Source organism: Musa acuminata, chromosome BXJ3-4 (genome assembly GCF_036884655.1).
Source record: "Musa acuminata AAA Group cultivar baxijiao chromosome BXJ3-4, Cavendish_Baxijiao_AAA, whole genome shotgun sequence".
Taxonomy (NCBI): Eukaryota; Viridiplantae; Streptophyta; class Magnoliopsida; order Zingiberales; family Musaceae; genus Musa; species Musa acuminata.
In genome coordinates this window covers 48,670,923-48,689,510 of record NC_088352.1, presented here as the reverse complement: position 1 = coordinate 48,689,510, position 18,588 = coordinate 48,670,923, and the positions used below count along the sequence as shown (strand labels likewise).

General features: G+C 44.5%; 2 protein-coding genes across 2 annotated transcripts; one reads left to right on the top strand and one right to left on the bottom strand.

Annotated features, from left to right (window-relative positions):
- The first annotated feature begins 3,079 nt into the window (after positions 1 to 3,079).
- Positions 3,080 to 6,086, top strand: LOC135636334 (AP2-like ethylene-responsive transcription factor CRL5). Its single transcript, XM_065148023.1, has 9 exons — positions 3,080 to 3,512; positions 3,593 to 4,187; positions 4,326 to 4,408; positions 4,528 to 4,536; positions 4,628 to 4,716; positions 4,790 to 4,863; positions 4,943 to 4,993; positions 5,062 to 5,138; positions 5,485 to 6,086. The coding sequence occupies exons 1-9, from the start codon at positions 3,218 to 3,220 to the stop codon at positions 6,084 to 6,086; spliced, it is 1,875 nt and encodes a 624-aa protein (XP_065004095.1). The 5' UTR covers positions 3,080 to 3,217.
- Positions 6,087 to 8,455: 2,369 nt separating this feature from the next.
- On the bottom strand, positions 8,456 to 12,971 carry LOC135635118 (probable xyloglucan glycosyltransferase 9). The gene is made up of 5 exons (XM_065145982.1): positions 11,895 to 12,971; positions 11,491 to 11,799; positions 11,113 to 11,403; positions 10,910 to 11,023; positions 8,456 to 9,707 (listed from the first exon to the last, which is right to left on the bottom strand). The coding sequence occupies exons 1-5, from the start codon at positions 12,642 to 12,644 to the stop codon at positions 9,087 to 9,089; spliced, it is 2,085 nt and encodes a 694-aa protein (XP_065002054.1). The 5' UTR covers positions 12,645 to 12,971; the 3' UTR covers positions 8,456 to 9,086.
- Positions 12,972 to 18,588: the final 5,617 nt, after the last annotated feature.

Genomic DNA, 18,588 nt, shown 5'->3' with positions numbered 1-18,588 from the left:
CCGAGTGAACCCCACCCACCCACCCACCGGCCATCGTTCTGGCATGCGGAGGGCAGAGTTTGCTAGAATTAGGCTCTTTAGGGTTGACATTCTTGTGATTTGCTGTTGAGTTGCAGCTGCAGCCTACGCTTTACTCTCCTCGCCATTTTTGTTAGCTGAGACAAACTGCTTCCCCTGCAAGTTTGGAAATCTAGTGTTGCTTTTTTCCTCCTCCTCCTCCTCCTCCTCCTCCTCCTCCTTAGATCCCACGTTCCTGTCTCTCCTACCATAAACCCACAACACCGCAGGGAGGGAGCAAAAGCCCAGATTGAATGATGACCAATCAAGTTTTCTCATCTTGGCATGGAGGGGAAGAAGACGTCGGAGAAGCCAGCGCTGCTATATGTTGTCGATCAGGAGGACACATGAGTCATCTCCCTTGGGATGTTGACCTCTCATGCACAATGACAAATGGTTTCTAGGGAAGTAAAAGCACAAGCAGACATCTGGTTCTCTGCAGGCAGGTGCAGAGAGAGATTTAATTGGGGGCTTTAGTATGGAACAGAAAGAAAGTTGGAATGTCATGTGAGCCAGCTGCAGCCTCCTCTCCTCTTCCAACGCTTCTCTCTCTCTGACCTTTTCTTGGATTAGCCTCTATGTTCTCTGTAGCTGGGCTGGTTCGATGCATGTTGAGTTGCTGTCAAGAGAGGCTTTTACTCCCCATTCCTTTTGGGGCCTTTGCACACTTTGGTACACTTGCTTGGATTCTGTTTGGATCTTGTGTCTTCATTCCCTCGTGAAAGACACAACCAGCATTAAACTCCATTATTACTGTGCAGCTGCATCGGCTGCAGAAGGCTTGAATGGAATGAAGCCTACTTTTACTTTTTTTGTTTCCTGTGATCCCCATTTCTTTCTTCTTCTTCTTCTTCTTCTTCTTCTTTTTTTACCATGTCAGTCCACACACTGCAATGGTTATTTGCCTGTCCTCCCACCTTTAAACATCACTGTTGGACAATAGGGGTGAAAGGAAAAGGCTAAAGCAAAGATATCTGTCTTCCCATGTCACAACAAGCTGCTAGATCTTCCTCTGTCTTGTTTCCCTTGTTGCCTATTCATTTAACCCCTCCCTCCAAACTGTGCATGAAACATTTTTCTTGTGGCTTGGCAAAATTGTTGCACACTCCGCATGAGAGATGCTGCTGCATCTGACAAGGCACTTGGCACAGAAGCAGAGCCTCCTCTCCTCCGATGAGATCTGAATCTGTGGAATGCCTCGGTATCTTCCATTTCCTCTCGCTAATCTGAATTATATCGTCTGTAGATCCTTCGACCATCCTTTTTTGTTTCTTTTGGCCTCCTCAGATGCTGTCACTGGTTTCGTGGCATTCTCGACATGAATGCAAAGAGGGTCTCGCCACACTGAATTGTCTTATCAGACAGAGGTCCACTAGGCCTGTGGCCCTCATGCGTCCATGGATGACCGATACAAATGCCATGTTGGTACTAAGAACCCAAGCGCATGTCCATCTATCTATCCATCCATCCAGGATTACAGGGAGAGATGGCCTGTCTCTCTCTCTCTCTCTCTCTCTCTCTCTCTCTCTCTGTGCTAGCCAGCCAGTTAGGTTATGGATTTGATGGTACTGTTGTTGCCTGAGGGTGCCGCTGTAGTGGTCAGAGAAGGCAGCACCACCTTCTCCCAGGGAGACTGTCTCGGTGAATCGGTCATGGCCTCTCTCATGAATAAAGTGCTTCTTTTGCTAACAACAAATACCAAGACCCCCTCCCTCTTGGCCACTGTCTTGTTTGCTCTGATGGAATAAAACTCCAAAGAAGAAGGGGTAAAGGAGATCTTTATTTTTCTTTTTCTTTGAGACACAACAAGTTTAAAGATCTTCGAGTCCAGATTCATAGCATGGTAGATTCCACATCTCCCTGCTGTGGATGGTCACAGGATCCGAGCATTAGGAATGTTTGGTCTGACCACAGAGAGAGAGAGAGATAGGAAGATATATTTTTTTTTGGTGATGGTGATTAGCCATTAGCCCAACAAGTACACAGAAAAATTATGACATAAATGACAGTAGGCAGAGCAGCATGTCATAACAACACAGTCTCGTCTCTGCCACCGAAAGGGACTACTGAAAGAAGAAGAGGCGTGAAGCATTGTATGCAGGCCAATAATTCCCAGCAAAAGTGTTCTTGTGGGATGTAGTTGCTGCTCTCGATCATCATTCAAGTAATCAAGAACCTGATAGTTGCGTGGGTGGGGAGGTGTACAGCAGCCATGCACATCTGCATGCATCACGTATGCCCACCCTGTAATCACCTTCTACATGGAATACGTTGGTACCGTGAAGAAGAGACGATGCTGCGGTATTCACGGAATTTGTGAAGCACATACTGTCGAGCCGCATTCCGGTTTTTGTCTGCAAGCAGCTGTTGACCACATTCGATACCTCAAACAATGGAATTTCCACCTGCAGACGTGTGAGATCACACATTGTAATCCTCTTCTTCCTCTGCTCTTTGCTTGCCTCGGCAAATCTTTGGTGTGGAAGGAGGATGCATGTTGAACTCGGGAAACCATACTCGCAATTAGATCACTCAGTTGGCAGCGTAGGGTGGTACAGAGCTACAACTGTTGTGAGGTGACACGGTTGACAGATGGCCTCCCCTGTCAATCTCATGTTTTGGCCACAAACTCTTCGAGACAAGCACGAGGAAGAGAAGGAAAAGCTACCTCCCTCCATTAATTCTGTGTGTTTTCCGAAGCTTTCCTCATGGGTAATAGACATGCCAGGCCCCAATTGTGGGTGCAATCCCGCTTGCACTTTAAGCCTCCAAAGCAGTGGGTTTCAGTAGGGTTTAACAGGCATTAAGGCAAAAGTCAGGAGGAAGGAGAAGGAAAAGCCAAAGTCATGGTCCTTCTCAGAACACAGATCCCTATAAAGAGGAGGAGGAGAGTGGAATTTACCCAGCATTTGTTTGCTGGATCTCTCTTCCTTCTCCTCGCTTCTTTTAAAGGGACCTCAGGTCCCTTGCTGGAGAACGCATGGGAATGCTCTGCATCTTCCACCATGAGAGCTCACTCGGATTGAAGCCCCAACACAAAAACCCAAGTTCAATGGCGGGCAGCAACAATGGTGGAATGATTACACCACGTACCGTCCAATGATTGAGCTGCCTCACCTTGGGTCCTGTTGAGAAGAAGAAGAAGAAGAAGAAGAAGAAGATGAAGTCCATGAACAACAACAACAACAACGGCAGCTGGTTGGGCTTCTCCCTCTCCTCTCACATGAACATGGAGGTGCCTGCCGACCCACACCATCATCACCAATCCCAGCCTCCTCCCGGTGCCGTCTCCGCAGCCTCTGCTAGCTTCTTCCTCTCTCCTCAGCTGAGCAGCTCTGGCTTCAGCTACGGGGTGAGTGAGAATGGGGGATACTACTCTCAGCTGTCTTCCATGCCTCTCAAGTCTAACGGGTCTCTCTGCCTCATGGAAGCCCTCAGCAGATCACACGAACAAGGTGTGTCTCCACACTCCCGAGCAAGCAGGTGAATCTAAGGCACTTTCCATATTCCTTATCCTGTTTTGTTTGGTATGAAGCAATGGTGCCATCTCCATCCCCCAAACTGGAAGACTTCTTAGGCTGTGGTCCAAACATGGGGACCCATCAGTACGGGAACCATGACAGGGGAGCAATGGCTTTAAGCTTGGACAGCATATACTACCACCAGAATCCAGAGCCTGAGGGCAACGGAAGCCATCCATCGGGCATCCTCCATGAGCAGCTCCCATACTTCCAGCCGCTGCAACAAGGCATCTGTTCTCTGCTGACGAGCCATGAGATGTACCAGGCTCCATTGGAGGGGCAAGCTGTGAGGGATGAAGCCATCCCAAGGCTTAGGAACTGGGTGACCGGTGGCAGCAACGGTGATGTGGGTGATGGGATGGGCTCTGGTCCTGTTGCTGCCATGGGGTATGGAGATTTGCAGTCTCTGAGCTTGTCCATGAGCCCCGTTTCACAGTCCAGTTGTGTCACTGCTCCACAGCACGCCTCTTCTGCCACAGCTGATGACTACGTGATCTTAGATCCTACCAAGAAGAGAGGCGCCGGGAAAGGAGGCCAAAAGCAACCGGTCCACCGGAAGTCGATCGACACATTTGGGCAGAGAACATCTCAGTACAGGGGTGTTACGAGGTCAGCGCAGATCTTTTGCTGTTCTTTCCTGTTCTATATAGTTCTCTGCATATGTTATCTTCTCCCCTGGTCATTTTGATGGAGTATAGCCAACTTGGGTGTCTTCTGTTCTCACTCGGGTGGGTGCTTCTTCAACAGGCATAGATGGACCGGCAGATACGAAGCTCATCTGTGGGACAACAGTTGCAAGAGGGAAGGCCAAACCAGGAAAGGAAGGCAAGGTCAGTAGAACAAACCGATACACGTACATTCGGGAGCTGACCCATTTCGTCACATCTAATCTGTTGCGTTGTTGCCTGGGGATGGGATGTTTTGGATGGTGAACTATTCGGGAACGCAGTTTACTTGGGTATGCTTCTGTCTTGTCATCGTTTCATCCATAGAGCACCTCCATTTCCAGAGTGCAAGTCTCCTTAGCACTTCGATCTGGTGTCTCCCAGGGGGTTACGACATGGAAGAGAAAGCTGCGAGAGCCTACGACTTGGCGGCACTAAAATACTGGGGAACGAGCACACACATCAACTTCATGGTAAGCAGATCGAATGTTGGGTTCTCGAAGCATCGTGTATCAGCATGCTAACTAAAGATGGGTTTGAATTCAGCTGGAAGATTACCGGGAAGAGCTCGAGGAAATGAAGAACATGAGTCGGCAGGAATATGTCGCCCATCTAAGAAGGTAAAATCCATTCCTGCCTTCTTTCTACTTTATGTTGTTCTTGATCTTTTCTCATCTCTCTTCCGTCTTCCATCGCCAGGAAGAGTAGCGGGTTTTCGCGAGGAGCATCAATCTATCGAGGAGTGACGAGGTCCCTCTTCGAAACTCATCCTTGGGTCCCTTGGATTATCAGTTCTTAACAGGCGGATGTGTTTTCAGGCATCACCAACATGGAAGGTGGCAAGCTCGGATAGGGAGGGTCTCAGGGAACAAGGATCTTTATCTTGGAACCTTCAGTAAGTCTGTAGATTGAGGTGGCTTACCGTTGTTGATGCAATTTGCATGGTTGTATCACAAGCGTGGTCATCCATGTCCTTTGTTCGTGAAGTCAGAGGTCCAATCATAATGCTGCCAAATCTAACATGTTGATTGCCCAGCCATTCTCAAAGATTGCTTTTCCCTGGCAAAGCATGCTTTCCAGAGCAAGACTTTTTATTTGCTATAGTCATGCTTTTCGCAAGGCTGATCACCCAGTGACTCCAAAGCCTTTGTTTGACCGATTCATGATCTTTGATGTTGAAAGTGATGACGAAAAAGCATCCACTTTTTGATCTCTCTCACACTTGTGACATTGAATCTTAGGTACCCAAGAGGAAGCAGCTGAGGCATATGACATTGCCGCAATCAAGTTCCGTGGCCTGAATGCCGTCACCAACTTCGACATCTCGCGATACCATGTGGAGAAGATCATGGCAAGCAGCACTCTGCTTGCGGGTGAACTTGCGAGAAGGAACAACAACGTCGAGCCCTCAGCTCCAAGCAGCAACCGGGAACTTAATCTAACTGCAGACAACATCACGAGTAGCTATCAGTCCACCAACCAAACATCACCGATCCCCCAAGAACAAAATCAGACGCTAATAACTAGCAGTGCTGGATTTCCAAATGAGCACTTGGCAAGCAATCTGCACAGTGTAGTCAGCATGAACACTTCGGCACAAGGCATCGGTGATTCGGTGAATCTGGTGACTGCTCCAGGAATGAATCCTTCATCTCTGTTTACCAGCTTGGGCAGCTCCAGAGAAGGGAGTCCTGATAGGACTGATATCTCCATGCTCTTTGCTAAGACCCCTCCAAAGCTCATCAGTCCTACACCACTGCACTCATGGATGCCATCAACCCAGCTAAGGTCTGCGCTGCCCTTGTCTCACATGCCAGTGTTTGCTGCTTGGACAGATGCATGAGCCTCTCTGCAACTTCAAACTGATGCAACTGAAGGTAGCACAAATCCCGGTGATCGAGAAGGCTGGAGAGTAGGGAAGTAATAGTTAAGTGTAAGCTGCTTGTGGGTGGACATTGGTCGGATATCCATGAGATCTGTAGGTACCTTGGCCTCATTGGCCTTTTCCAGTGGCCTTCAAGTGTTTTGTATCTTCTCCTCGGCCACTTGGGGAAGGGTTTTGCAGTATGGAGGCTTTGGAGGTTTTAGGGTAACTCCTCATCTATGTTGTAGTTTGGCTGTCACAATCTTTTGGTGCTTAATCCTCTCTAATATTGTTCTTTGTGAAAACTGCATTTCTTAGTGCACTAAATATTGTCTTTAATCACTACATCACCCTGGCTCCTGAGTCCTCCTATCCTTTCTGTGTTCTTCTTAGTGTCCCAAGGGCTTGTCAATCCCTGCGACCTACAGTAGGATTTACAATTAAGTATGAGTTTGTCTGAACTAGATTGAAGCTTATAGAAATGGGGATTCAAAGATTTATCTGACTTTTGACTGCAAATTCTTACATCTAATGTATCATGTGCAGGATCCCAAGCTTGGGCATGTGTGCCTAAGCTAAAAGAGTGTGATGAAAGCTAGGTCATGTGTGCACCACACTGGGTGTTAGAGAGATAAGATATAGGATTGGAAGATCATACATAGGATGTACCTGAGTTCGAACTCGTGCATGCCTTCTTCCGCAAGTGCCATGCCATTCACATTAGTTGGCTTCCTCTGCACTGTGCAGTTCCTTGCAGTAATTACTCCATGGTGGTAGAGTGGCTTTAGGATGATGTGAAGCAGCCATTTCCCTCTGGTAGATTCATCGTTGTCCATGTTAACAATCAAGATGGATGAGGGTTATTCAACTGATCCTTGTCTGTTCACTAGGATAAATAGTTTCTTCGTGATCCTGTGATGCTTTGTGGGTTAAAGATCCCGAAGAACACTACATATAGCAACTCAAGTATCAGTATCAAACTACAGATCACTGAGTTGATTGCATGGTACTTCTTGTCAGCTTGATTGCATGAGTCCCTCCAAGAGTATAATAGCTTTATAAAGCAGAACAAAAAATGCTCCTTTGATCCATAGAATTAGAGCTAACTGATCTCAGAGCAAATAATGAGTTGAGTTCCATAAACCAACACATTTGCTGCAACTTCATCAGGAAGCAAACTGTTTAGTGCTACTCCTCAAATTGTTTCAGCTTCAGGCTATTATAATCTCTTGCAGCCCTTTTGTTGGCATGTCCAAAATCTTCTTGAATGGTTATCAAGAAAGAAAGGATTCCCGATGTAGCCCTGTATATATTTTTCAAAACAAAGCATACTGTTAAGAGTAAATCAAGGTTTCGCAGAAGAATCTTTTGATCTTTCAGCTGCAGTTACTTGAAGCATTTAACTCGTCCTCCACCAGTCTTTCTGATTTGATTCCCTCTGCCTGCTTTTGTGTTGGCATGGTTGTACTTGACACATACAACAGAGGGTTTATATCCTGTTCATTCTTAACCAAGACACCCTGCAGGAGTGAGAGGCTCTGCAGCAGCAGCAGCAATCTGAATCAGCAGAGCATCATGCTTTCAGAGTGAAGAATGGTTCACGCGAGCATGGAGGTAAGCCATTGTCATCAGCCAAGCCGGACCACCGATGACAGCATTGCATGGACCATTACATCACAGAGGCAGCATATTGATGCTTGTACGCTTTTTCCTTCACCACATGAAGCAATAAGATTTCTGCAGAGTGCTAAATCTACATGGAACACTTACAGATTCTGGGTGGACCATGCTAGTTCATATCCAGACTGCATAATTTCTTGCATGGCATACACAGACAAGTTTTGCAGGCAAATTTTGTTCACTGCATACATTTAACACTTCTCAAAGAGCAGTGTGGTCTTAATTAATGGCCATGGTGATGATGATATCATGCAAGCAAACCCAGCACTTTACTTCAGGAAGTACTGTTTTGAAGGCTGAAGAAATGACCTCAAAAAGGCCCCGCAGACTGTCCAACCAGACTGGATTTGAATCCATCCTAGCAGACAGGCAGGCTTGGCTGTCTGTGGCACATATCTGGGGTCACTTCCTGACCCTCCACAGCCAATTTTTGATACCACTGCCTGTCATGTGAACAACTGTAACCAAGTAGAGAAGATAAGACCAAACCGATAGACTGTGCCAATATCATTCTTGCCCAGTGGAGACAAGTCATAAACAAGATCACCATTGCAGTGCGAGACATAACATTATCATTACTTTCATCGATCCGACAAAGAGAGCTCTGTTGACTTGCATATAACTGCATGATGCTACTATGGTCTTGTGCGTTCTTCTGCACAAAGATCTTACCAAAACAACAACATTATAATGAAAGATGAAAGCATCCATCCATGTCATTCAACAAGGTCAGCTGCATTGTACTGGAAATCAAAAGGTTCCCTTTCACATTGGGAATGAGTTGCCATGTTAAAATGAAGAAAAAACAAGTACACCTGAGACACCACAACCCTAGGAAAACAAGAAGAGAAACCTAATTTTCACTTCTGATGAATATCGCGTTTTCGTGTATAGAGTAATCTTGAAGTCTTCTGGCATTCTCATTGGAAGGCTATGCACTTGTTTGGGGATTCGCAGTGTAGTGATACACCTAAGCTTATTCCACTATCTACCAGCTTCAAACAGAGACTAAAATTGTCTAGCTATAAGGAAACTCCCCTCTGAACATCAAACCTTTCTTACAAAAGAATGATACATGAAAGAATAAAAAGCATCTAGCAGTCTGAGAGTGGGTCTATCTACATCTCCATGGAGAGGAAACTTTACTTGAATCTCTCCACAAAGGGAAGGGAAGGAAAAGATTTCGGGAGGGGCATTAGTTTTTGTGTCCTTCCCCAAACAAGGATACTCTTCGATACTATGCACTGTCCATGATGACTGTCTATGCCGGTAACGCTGTTTTGAACTAGTCTTTCAAGTTCAATCAATCTGCTCACCTATCAGATCAAGGCCCACTAATAGAAATGAGATCCCCTGGAAGAGGAGGAAGTAGAAATGGATTCCCTGGGCCGATAACAAGCTACGAGCTGAAGCAGTTAACAGAAGGAATGCAAGTGCTAGCTCCTTCCGATAAATCCTGTTGTGCTTCTTCTTTGACTCCTTTTTTGGTTCGAGTTCATCTTTTGCAACGGCATCAAGATTGGGTGCAGAGGCACCTCGCTGCTGTTTGGGCTCCTTCTTCATTAGAGAAATACGATCACCCTCAGAGGAACGACCAGACTTCTCAGTGACAACCCACTCGTAGGCACTTCCAAGCTGAAAGAGACCTGAGATCATCGCGTTGAACTTGGTCACCGACATTGTGTTCTCAAAGAGAAGGTATGGGACGATAAATGGGAAGGATCTTAGGGCTGGCAGAATGTTGAGGAAGGACATGGCTGCAGGAATGTAACAGACTACCCATGCAGGGAGCTCGGCTTCAGGAACAAACATCGTCAGTGGGAGGATGATGCAGAACAGGGTGAAGGAATAGAAAGGTAATATGAGTTTCCGGAGGAGGAAGAACAGAAATATCAAGTTGGACTTCTTCCAGAACCCAATCTGCAATGAGAATAACAAATGTAAATGACAAAAGAAACCATTGGATACATTTTAGTAAGAAATATTTAGAGTAATACATAAGCAAGACTTCGTTGAACACTTGAACTGCTGAAATTTCAGTAACTTTAGGCTATCTGAAGAGTCAAATAATAATGAAACATAGAACAAAATTAATTGCCATGGCAGTTGAAGTGACACATTTGTCAAAAAAAGCCAAAAGGGGTATTAAAGTGCCAAATTGTTTAGATGCTGTTAGCTGCATATGATGTTGCCAATTATTGGCCATACACATGGCTGCCAGATATCATAGTAATGAGCTTGAAAAATCCGTCTCGATATCCATGCATGGCATATTTTACACCTAAATAGTGAATCATATTACGAAGCGTTAATTGCATTTCTCCTATGGATGCAGTATTCAAATATTTCTATCTTCCGTAAATCCCTGATAGTTCAACCAATAGTCACTGGGAAGAAAAACCTATGAAAATAAAGCATGGATTTCCATGATGCAGTATACACATATATGAGCTTACACCACGTAAAAATACATCACTTTTAGGTTGATAATTAGAGAAAGGCTGGTGTGCTATGATAGTGTCTTTTCTTATAATATGTGCCAAAAAATCTCTGCTACCTGATATAGTTAGGAACTAAAAGAACTCAACGAGGCAATATCAAATTTCACCCACTTATTTTAAGCATAACCGTTATGAACCAGCTAGGTGATCTCATCCACTTTCAAGTTTTTTACTTGATATAATAATGCTGATGTCAATTGCCAGCAACTTAGGGCAATATATTTCATTCAACAGATTCAACTTAACTGGTTATATCCTCTCACAAAAGACCAACCCAGCCGGCTATTTCTAGCACAGCTTTGATGCACTAATTTAATTTATAGGATTCAGAACATGTATATAAAATACCTCAATATATTTCAAGCATAATTATTATAACCCACCTGCATGATATCATCCACTTTGAAGTTTTTAGCCAATTTATCGAATGATGCTTATGTCGGTTAGAAACTTAGGCCAATCCATTTTTATCAACAAATTCAATTGAACCAGTCATATTCTTTTTCCAAGTATCAATCCAGCAGATTACATCTAGCACAGACAACTAACAAGATTCGAAATGATAAAATAAGCTTCCATGCATTGAAGTGGAGCTTTTCATGTTCCGTTTACAAATCATACCTTAGATCTGATGATATCTGGCAAGCAAAGCCTAAACAACTGCATAGGGCCAGAGTGCCACCGATGCTGCTGCTTTCTGTAAGCTTCGTATGACTCTGGCAATTCACATTGACACTGGACAGAGAATTCAAGGTAAGTAAATATCATCAAACATTCCTGTAAAAATTTGTGACAATTTAGGTCATCCCAAGACCTCTTTATACCTCCACATCATTGAGGTAGATGAACTTCCATCCTTTTAGATGAGCACGAACGGCAATGTCCATGTCCTCGACCGTGGTCCTCTCCAGCCAACCTCCTGCATCCTCGAGTGCCTTAATCCTCCAGACACCTGCGGTGCCATTGAACCCAAAAAAGTTGATGAACACCCCGTTCACCTGCTGTTCCACCTCAAAGTGGAAGCACAGATTAATGTTCTGCAACCGGGTCAGCAAATTCTCATCTTTGTTCACGAAAGACCATCTTGCCTGCACCAATCCCAACTCCTCATTGTCCTGCGATTCCCATTGAACAAAAATTGTCATTAGCCATGAATCCATATGACTCCAGACAAAGTATTTGGAGTTTGGACAAGGACAAACCTTGAAATGTGGCACGGTCCGTTTCAAGAAGTCCGGTGTGGGCTGGAAATCGGCGTCGAAGATGGCAACAAGCTCATAGTCCTTGACGTAGCTACAATTCATTGCTGACTTGAGGTTTCCTGCCTTGTAACCATCTCGAATGACCCGGTGTCGGTATACAATGTGGGCGCCATTCTGCTGCCACTTCTCCACCTCCTCTTTTATCAATGCCTGCGTCGTGGGATCGTCGGAGTCATCTAACACCTGAATCAGAATGTTGGACCTCGGCCAATCCAAATTACACACCGCAGCTATCGATTGCTGGTATACCTGTGAGTGCCGACAAAAATCAACAAAGCAGGTAAGTTTGGCTCAAAACACATGAGTCCAAAACGGAAAGATTCAAGCTTGTTGCCCAACCATACCTCTTTCTCATTGCACATGGGAATCTGGACTAGAACCATGGGGTAGTCGTCGCCACCGGATTCGGGGTCCTCGGATGCTCCAATGGAGCGCTTCGGCAGGGGCTCGATCCCTTTGAAGCGGATCCAGAAGCAGCCGAGGCAGAGGATGAGGCGATCGGCACTCTGGATGAGGAAGAGGATGACGCAGGCGTCCGCGAGGAACTGAAGCGGCGGGGCGATGTGCTCCACCCGGAACCGCACCCATCCGGTGTACAGCGACTCTAAGAGCCCCCGGACTCCAATGGACGAAGGCAGAACCAACCGGTGCATCTCCACGGCGCTCAAATGCCAGCCTTTCAAGTACGCGGCGAACTCGAACCCGAGTAGAACGACGGATAGCCAGAGGAAGACCTTGATGCAGGAGTAGAACCGCGAGCGCAGCACGGGGCTCTCCTCCGGCAAGGAGGACACGGCGTCGGAGTCCGTCCTCCCGGACACGACGCGGCGGCGCACGGCGGACGCGAGGTAGGTGAGGCAACCGGCGGCGCGGTGCGCCTTCAGGAGGAGCACCCAAGTGATCTGCTTAGCGTTCTTTCCCCGGGCGCCCTTCCGTGCCCCTCCCCCGGGTACCGCGAACTCCTCGCCGGCGCCGTACTCATCGTCATCAGGAGACGATATCTCCGCGATGGACCAGTTGGGGTTCTCCATCTTGACGATTACCGGCGTTCCCCGGTGGGCCTCCTTATCCCACCACCCGAACGACGGCGCCATTACGTCTAGCCTTTTCCGAATGCGGTGAAGATCCCACCTTTCCTATATATCCGGCGTCGGGGACCCAATTCCTCGACGGATCCAAGCGGTTCGGGGCCGGAGCCGAGGCTTACGACGGCAATGCGACCGAGGGAGAGAGCAAAAAAGGTGGGATTTTTACGTCGGATGCAGAGGAACGAGGAGGAGGGGGAAGGAAGACGAAGAGAGGGAGCACCTTCTTAAAGGCGCGTCGTCCCAGTCTCGTGAATTCACTGTCTCTTGCCCTCACCGATTACAGCTTGGACGCGGGTGACCTTGCCTCTCTCTCCTTCCCCGCAATATGAAGGGCAGGACAAAGACCCACAGAGCAAGCGAATAAAAAGAACAGCTCGACACGTCTATCGCCGATCTCCACAGGAACGAAGAAAAAAAGAATATTAAAGAAGAACACGGTGGAGCAGAACGAAAGCGAAAGCATCACAAAAAAGGCAGCTTTTTTAATGGGTTTCCCATGATTACTGCGCCAAACAATGCAAAACACGGACCATATTAATCCAACCCGCTCAAAACAAGAAACCCGAAAGCAGAGCAGGTTACAGCTGGAGGAGCTCGGTACAGGGGATGACCCAACACTCCTAGACAACCGTCCCTTCTCTGTCTCCATCAAAGACACCGCTCCGACAGCCATAAAGAAGGAAAGGTGCTGTTAGAATTCTCTTCTCTGCTTGAGGTTTTGCCCATACATCTAACGTGAAAATAAGAAATGACAAGCTCAAAGAGGATAAGCACCGACACATGAATTTGGCATCACAGCCGCTGTCTTGTCCACTGTAATCACTCATAATCTTATGCTCTCCCATGAAACTACACAGCACTCGTTCGTCTTCCGGGCGAGGTGCAGTAATATTTCTACGACCTTTTACGTAAGGAGCAGTCAAGCACCAATAAATACTGCTCTGTACTCGTACTATTGACCAGACTTGAGTGGTGTCAGCATCACAGCCGTCGATTCCCCCAGATCGGACGAGGAGATGGTCGTGGGTGTGGACCACGGTGGAGTCCACCCCAGCCGTGAATTATGTATCGCAGGCCTGTCTTGTCTCCACGCTTGCATTGATTTCCAGTATTATGGTCGCAATGTACTCATCTTTTGTGCCCATCGAATTCATCTCCCACCACGTCATCTTCGAATTCACGTGATCGGGAGACATTGCCCGCATCCAATCAAGGAGCGGGTAGCGATTCGGGGTGTCGAATAGTTGAACGCGAAGTTCCATCGGATTCATCTCACCACGTCGATTCAAACGCACGTGATTGGAATCCTATGCCCGGATCCTAAGTTTTGGGACCCAGGGCTCCTCTCCAATAAGGGAGCGGGTAGCGGTCGGGGTGTCGAATAATTGAATGCGAGGAGGGTTTCCGTGGTTCTCGGGCACGGGTAGTAACAACAGGAATTATCTTAGGGTATTTAAGGAATTTAACGTCTCAACAGAGGGGTGTTTTTGTTATTTTATTGGAGCACCGACGGCAGAGACACGTCCCGCGGGCCCGACCGGACCGGTCAGGTCCGGTCCATCCGGCCGCCTGTCGTGCCCCCGAATCGGTGCGCAATCTGCAGCCTCCCCTTTCCTTTCTCCATGCCCGCGACTGACTGCTTTCTGCATATAAGATACGAACACAAGAGGAGATGAACACAACCACTTCTTGATTTAACCTTCGCAGATTAATCGAAGTGTTTCTCTTGAAAGAAATAGGAAATCATCGTTTAAGATTCTGCCGCAAGTTCCTTGTTTTTATGCTCATTCGTCGCTGCATTGGGTAACATCATCACCATCATCAGTGGTTCACCGCTAAGGGTTAGGAGTCAACATTCGTGCTACTCCTGTAATATCTTCCTCATGTTCTTCCTAAACAATGTGTTTGTTTTCCTCCGGTCAACCTGTATTCAAGTATTATATCATGCGTCGAGGAGTTTCTACAGTAATATATGTAAGTTGGGTGGAGTCATGTCGATCTCCATCCGGAACAAAGGGCAGCTTCCATGCATGATTGCCATCACCAACTCAGAAGCAGCCCTTCAACACACAACTTTTAGGAAGTTTCTACTGCTCTCCCTCCATCTCCATAGCCCATCATTCCAACTCCACTACAGGAAGCTTAGCTGCAGTCTCTGTGATCCTTTGTCGTCCGTCTCTCTTCCCTCGCTTGTCTGAAACTGCACTGATTCAAGGTGGTCCGAGCTTCCAAGCCTTTTTTATAGCTCAAAACTATCTGAAACATCAGCATGCCTACTGTCAAACATCTGCACTTGCAACTACTATTTGCAGTCATTATCTTTATACAGAATTGACAGCATCGATTATGAACAAGCACGGGGAAATTTTGCTTGGTCTGGTAGATCCTTGGAGGATGCCACGTCCATCACCGACGGTGACTGTTCATGTTTGACTCGATCATGGAGGCTTGGAAGGTGTCTCCTTAATGTGTCCTCAACCTGTTTGATCTGGCAGCACAGAATGCCCACTGGTTGGGAGTGTCCCTCTATGTCGAAATTTATCTCTGAGTGAACTAATCAGAATCATAATTACTTTTCCAAGATAACTCAGAGCATGAAAAATGCTATTATCAACACACCCTAAAAATCTCATCATAATTACTTTTAAATAGTTGAAATGAATGATGCACTAATCAAATTATTTTTTTGATGTTAAGTTACTAGTAAAGCCTTGTAAAAACTGACAAGTCTTTTGGTTGGTATCATGTCATGTCATATCATATTATATAGCATTCGATGGTGCTCCATGGAAAGGACTTACTTGGACATCGTGAAAAGTCTCGTTTGTAATTTGCTCAATCAAACAGGTATTTGTCTGAAGCAAGCAATCAGATTTCTTGATGTCATGGCAATTTTTTGTATAGATATTGGTTCTTAATCTTATTATGGTTACACAGTGTATGCATGTATAGCTTTGTCTAATGGGATTGTTGAATAAATATGATTTTGTAGTTCTGCTTCAAAGAAATAAATTGTATATGGATATGCATTTTGATATTTTCTTTCATTGTTACCAAATTTTGGCATCTTCATGCTTGTATGTCTGGATTTGTTTATTGTCAAATAAAAAAAAGGAAAAAAAAATGTAAATTCTTTTATGTGGCTTGTTGGCTTGGAAACTCATCTCCATTGCAAAAGATTCACAGTGGCAATGTCTTCATGTCTTGCCTTTTCTCTTTCTTTCCTTTTAGATGGTTGGAAATTTGGTCTACATCTGGGCTACCAAAACACTCAAAAAGTGTTTCAGAATTAGGTGCTGCATTTGGATATGACAACAAATCTTGTTGCTCATCTTTGATTGCTCTTGCCAATGATCAGGTGTGTCTAAAATTCAACTTTTAGTGTCTCAGAAGATATTTTTGTAATGCTATCTCAAACTAAAGAATAGTTAAATATTTGCCACTCATTATATCTTGTGAAGGATATATGGATAGGAGTTTTCATTTCTGGTGTATGCAGTAATATTATGGAATAGTTGAACAGATATGTGACAGAATTTAACATCTCATGGGATAATATGTTTGGAGGGGAAAGAAAAACCAAAAATCAGCAAGTGTAAGCATATTAATTTGATCTCCAAACTCAATTCTACCTCCATTGATGCCGTAATGAAGCTATAGTTCCTGAAGACTTTTTTTTCCTTGTATCTATCCTAGAAGAATAGCTGTAAAGTTCTTGTTGTCATCTCAAATCTAATAACTTTTTGTACCACTGGAATACCAACATGATACATGGCGTAGTGGGAGCTCATCTAGTTCAAAGACCTAAGTAGATCTAGAAGGCCTTAACCTTGTCCAAATCCAACAGTTGGCCCAACTGTTGTGGTAGGATGATGACTGCCTCAGTATCTTAACTGATGATGGCTTTGTCCTAGTTGTTGTAAGATCTTTCTGAAGATACTGTCCAAAGAACAGATCTACTCTATATATGTACACTAAACACTTTTTCTGACTGTTTGCATACCCAAGGAATGAGTTTTACTTCCATTAATCTAACAATGGTGCACATTAGTTGTGAACATTCATAGTCAATCTGGTACCCAAGCCAGAAACCTTATCATGGTCTGCAAAGCTGTAGTGAGAATAAAACAGCAAATGTTGCCAGTCTGGATCCAGAGATCCATTAGCACAAGAGCTTGCTCCTCAAGATTCTCTGGTGGCATGTGCAGTTGATCTCCAAGGATGCTATCCATGTACCTTTTTCTCATTTGATTGCTACTGAATCTGGACATCTCAAATCAGTACTAGTACTCCTGAAATGAAATATGTTGGAGGTTCAAGGTGCATAATGATTAAGCATTTTGTTAATCACAGAAACAGAAGAAGGCCAGATTTGATTTCTCCTTCTCTTTTTGTAAAAAGAGAGGAGATAATGACCTCAATTTACGACATTTATCGATCGATCGATCCATCGAGGTTGCTCGATTAATTAATTATTTGGTTCAGTAAATGATGGTTTACATAATTGTACTCCAGGCAAATTATATGACACTGGATCCTATCAATGCTCACACCCTGCCTGTCACATCCTGTGTAAGCTGGAATCAGTTGACGATTCCAAATAATTGTCGTGAAGCAAACATCACCATGAACAGCTTTCTGAAATCCTTTCCTTCTTTTATCTTATCAATATGGCACATATCAGAACCTCATGTGTGATTTCTGAGTTCAGCAAACTTCAGCTAGTAAAGTGGGGGGATGGCCAACCTGGTGATTGAATCTATCAGGACCTCTGTCCTCTTCTTGCAACCTCTTGGGCAGAACAGATGCTAGCTAGTAGTTAGAGGATTTGGATTTCCACAAAGTGAAGGTGGAATCACACAACTCCATCTTCTACTAAGAAGAAGAATCTACAATTTGAACTTTCTCCCGAGAACAAAGTTCAACATGTTTCTCAGCTTCAATGTGCAAACCTTCTTTTCAGATTTGCTTCCTTCTGCATTGATCTTTTTAATTTAAAGCAGTTACTTCCTTTCTACATGCTAAACCAAAGACATTGCCAACACTCTTGCGACTTGCAGTGAATTATGTTTCTTCTTCTTTGTCTAACCTATATGATTACACAAACAAAAAGTCAACACTTGTTAATAGAAAAAGCTCTTCTGCTATCACCAGTTCTCTTCTCCAAGGGAGATTGAGCAACCCCATGTTGGGCCTTCCTTTGTAGGACTGCACCCATATAAACTTGAACTGGCCACCATCTGATGTGTGTATTGGCAGTAATCCAAGGCTGTCAAGAAGATTAAGGCAGGTTGACCACAGGTGCCAAATCTAAATTCTTTTCCCTAGAAAAAAAAATATGATCTGATTAAATAGTTGAAAAATAAAATAAATTTATTACACTTTTTTATTTTTCTTGAGAAAATATTTGAAAAAAAATAAAAAATCATACAAATTTGTAAAATAATATTTTTTAAAAAAATTCCATTTTCTTACCAACAAATTAACAAAAAATGAAGTTTTGCAAGGAAATAATATCTTCCATGGTTTTATTTGTTCAGGCAAATATTATTAGCATAATCATATATTTAGATTATGAGTATGTTTGACATTTTGATGTTATTTCTACTGCAATATTTGTTCAATCATTTGGCTTCTGCTAAAATCTGCAATGTTAAAACTCCAGTCTGAAATCATTTGGCTATCAGTTTGAACAAATGATGCTTTAGGTATCATGTCAACAGATACATGTGGGAGGGGAGGGCATATCAAAGAGAGAGAGAGAGAGAGAGAGAGAGAGAGAGAGAGAGAAAGTAAATGAAAGAATAGTATGTTTTCTGAAGTCAATTTCTGAACATCTTCGATTCCCACTTAAAAAAAAAAACAAAAAAATGTAGGAAAAGATCTAATAAATGAGAGCACATGGATCATGCATGATTAAGGTGAGTCTAAATGAAGAAATGTGGTCAGA

Bases quoted from the DNA above. Each gene is read 5' to 3' on its own strand.
- LOC135636334 (XM_065148023.1), top strand. From the start codon at position 3,218: ATGAAGTCCATGAACAACAACAACAACAACGGCAGCTGGTTGGGCTTC. The intron at 4,864-4,942 runs GTAAAATCCATT...TTCCATCGCCAG, and splicing joins TATGTCGCCCATCTAAGAAG to GAAGAGTAGCGGGTTTTCGC. The intron at 5,139-5,484 runs GTAAGTCTGTAG...ATTGAATCTTAG, and splicing joins TCTTTATCTTGGAACCTTCA to GTACCCAAGAGGAAGCAGCT.
- LOC135635118 (XM_065145982.1), bottom strand. From the start codon at position 12,644: ATGGCGCCGTCGTTCGGGTGGTGGGATAAGGAGGCCCACCGGGGAACG. The intron at 11,404-11,490 runs GTTTGTCCTTGT...TGGGAATCGCAG, and splicing joins GGACCGTGCCACATTTCAAG to GACAATGAGGAGTTGGGATT. The intron at 9,708-10,909 runs GTATGATTTGTA...TTCTCATTGCAG, and splicing joins CAGATATCATCAGATCTAAG to ATTGGGTTCTGGAAGAAGTC.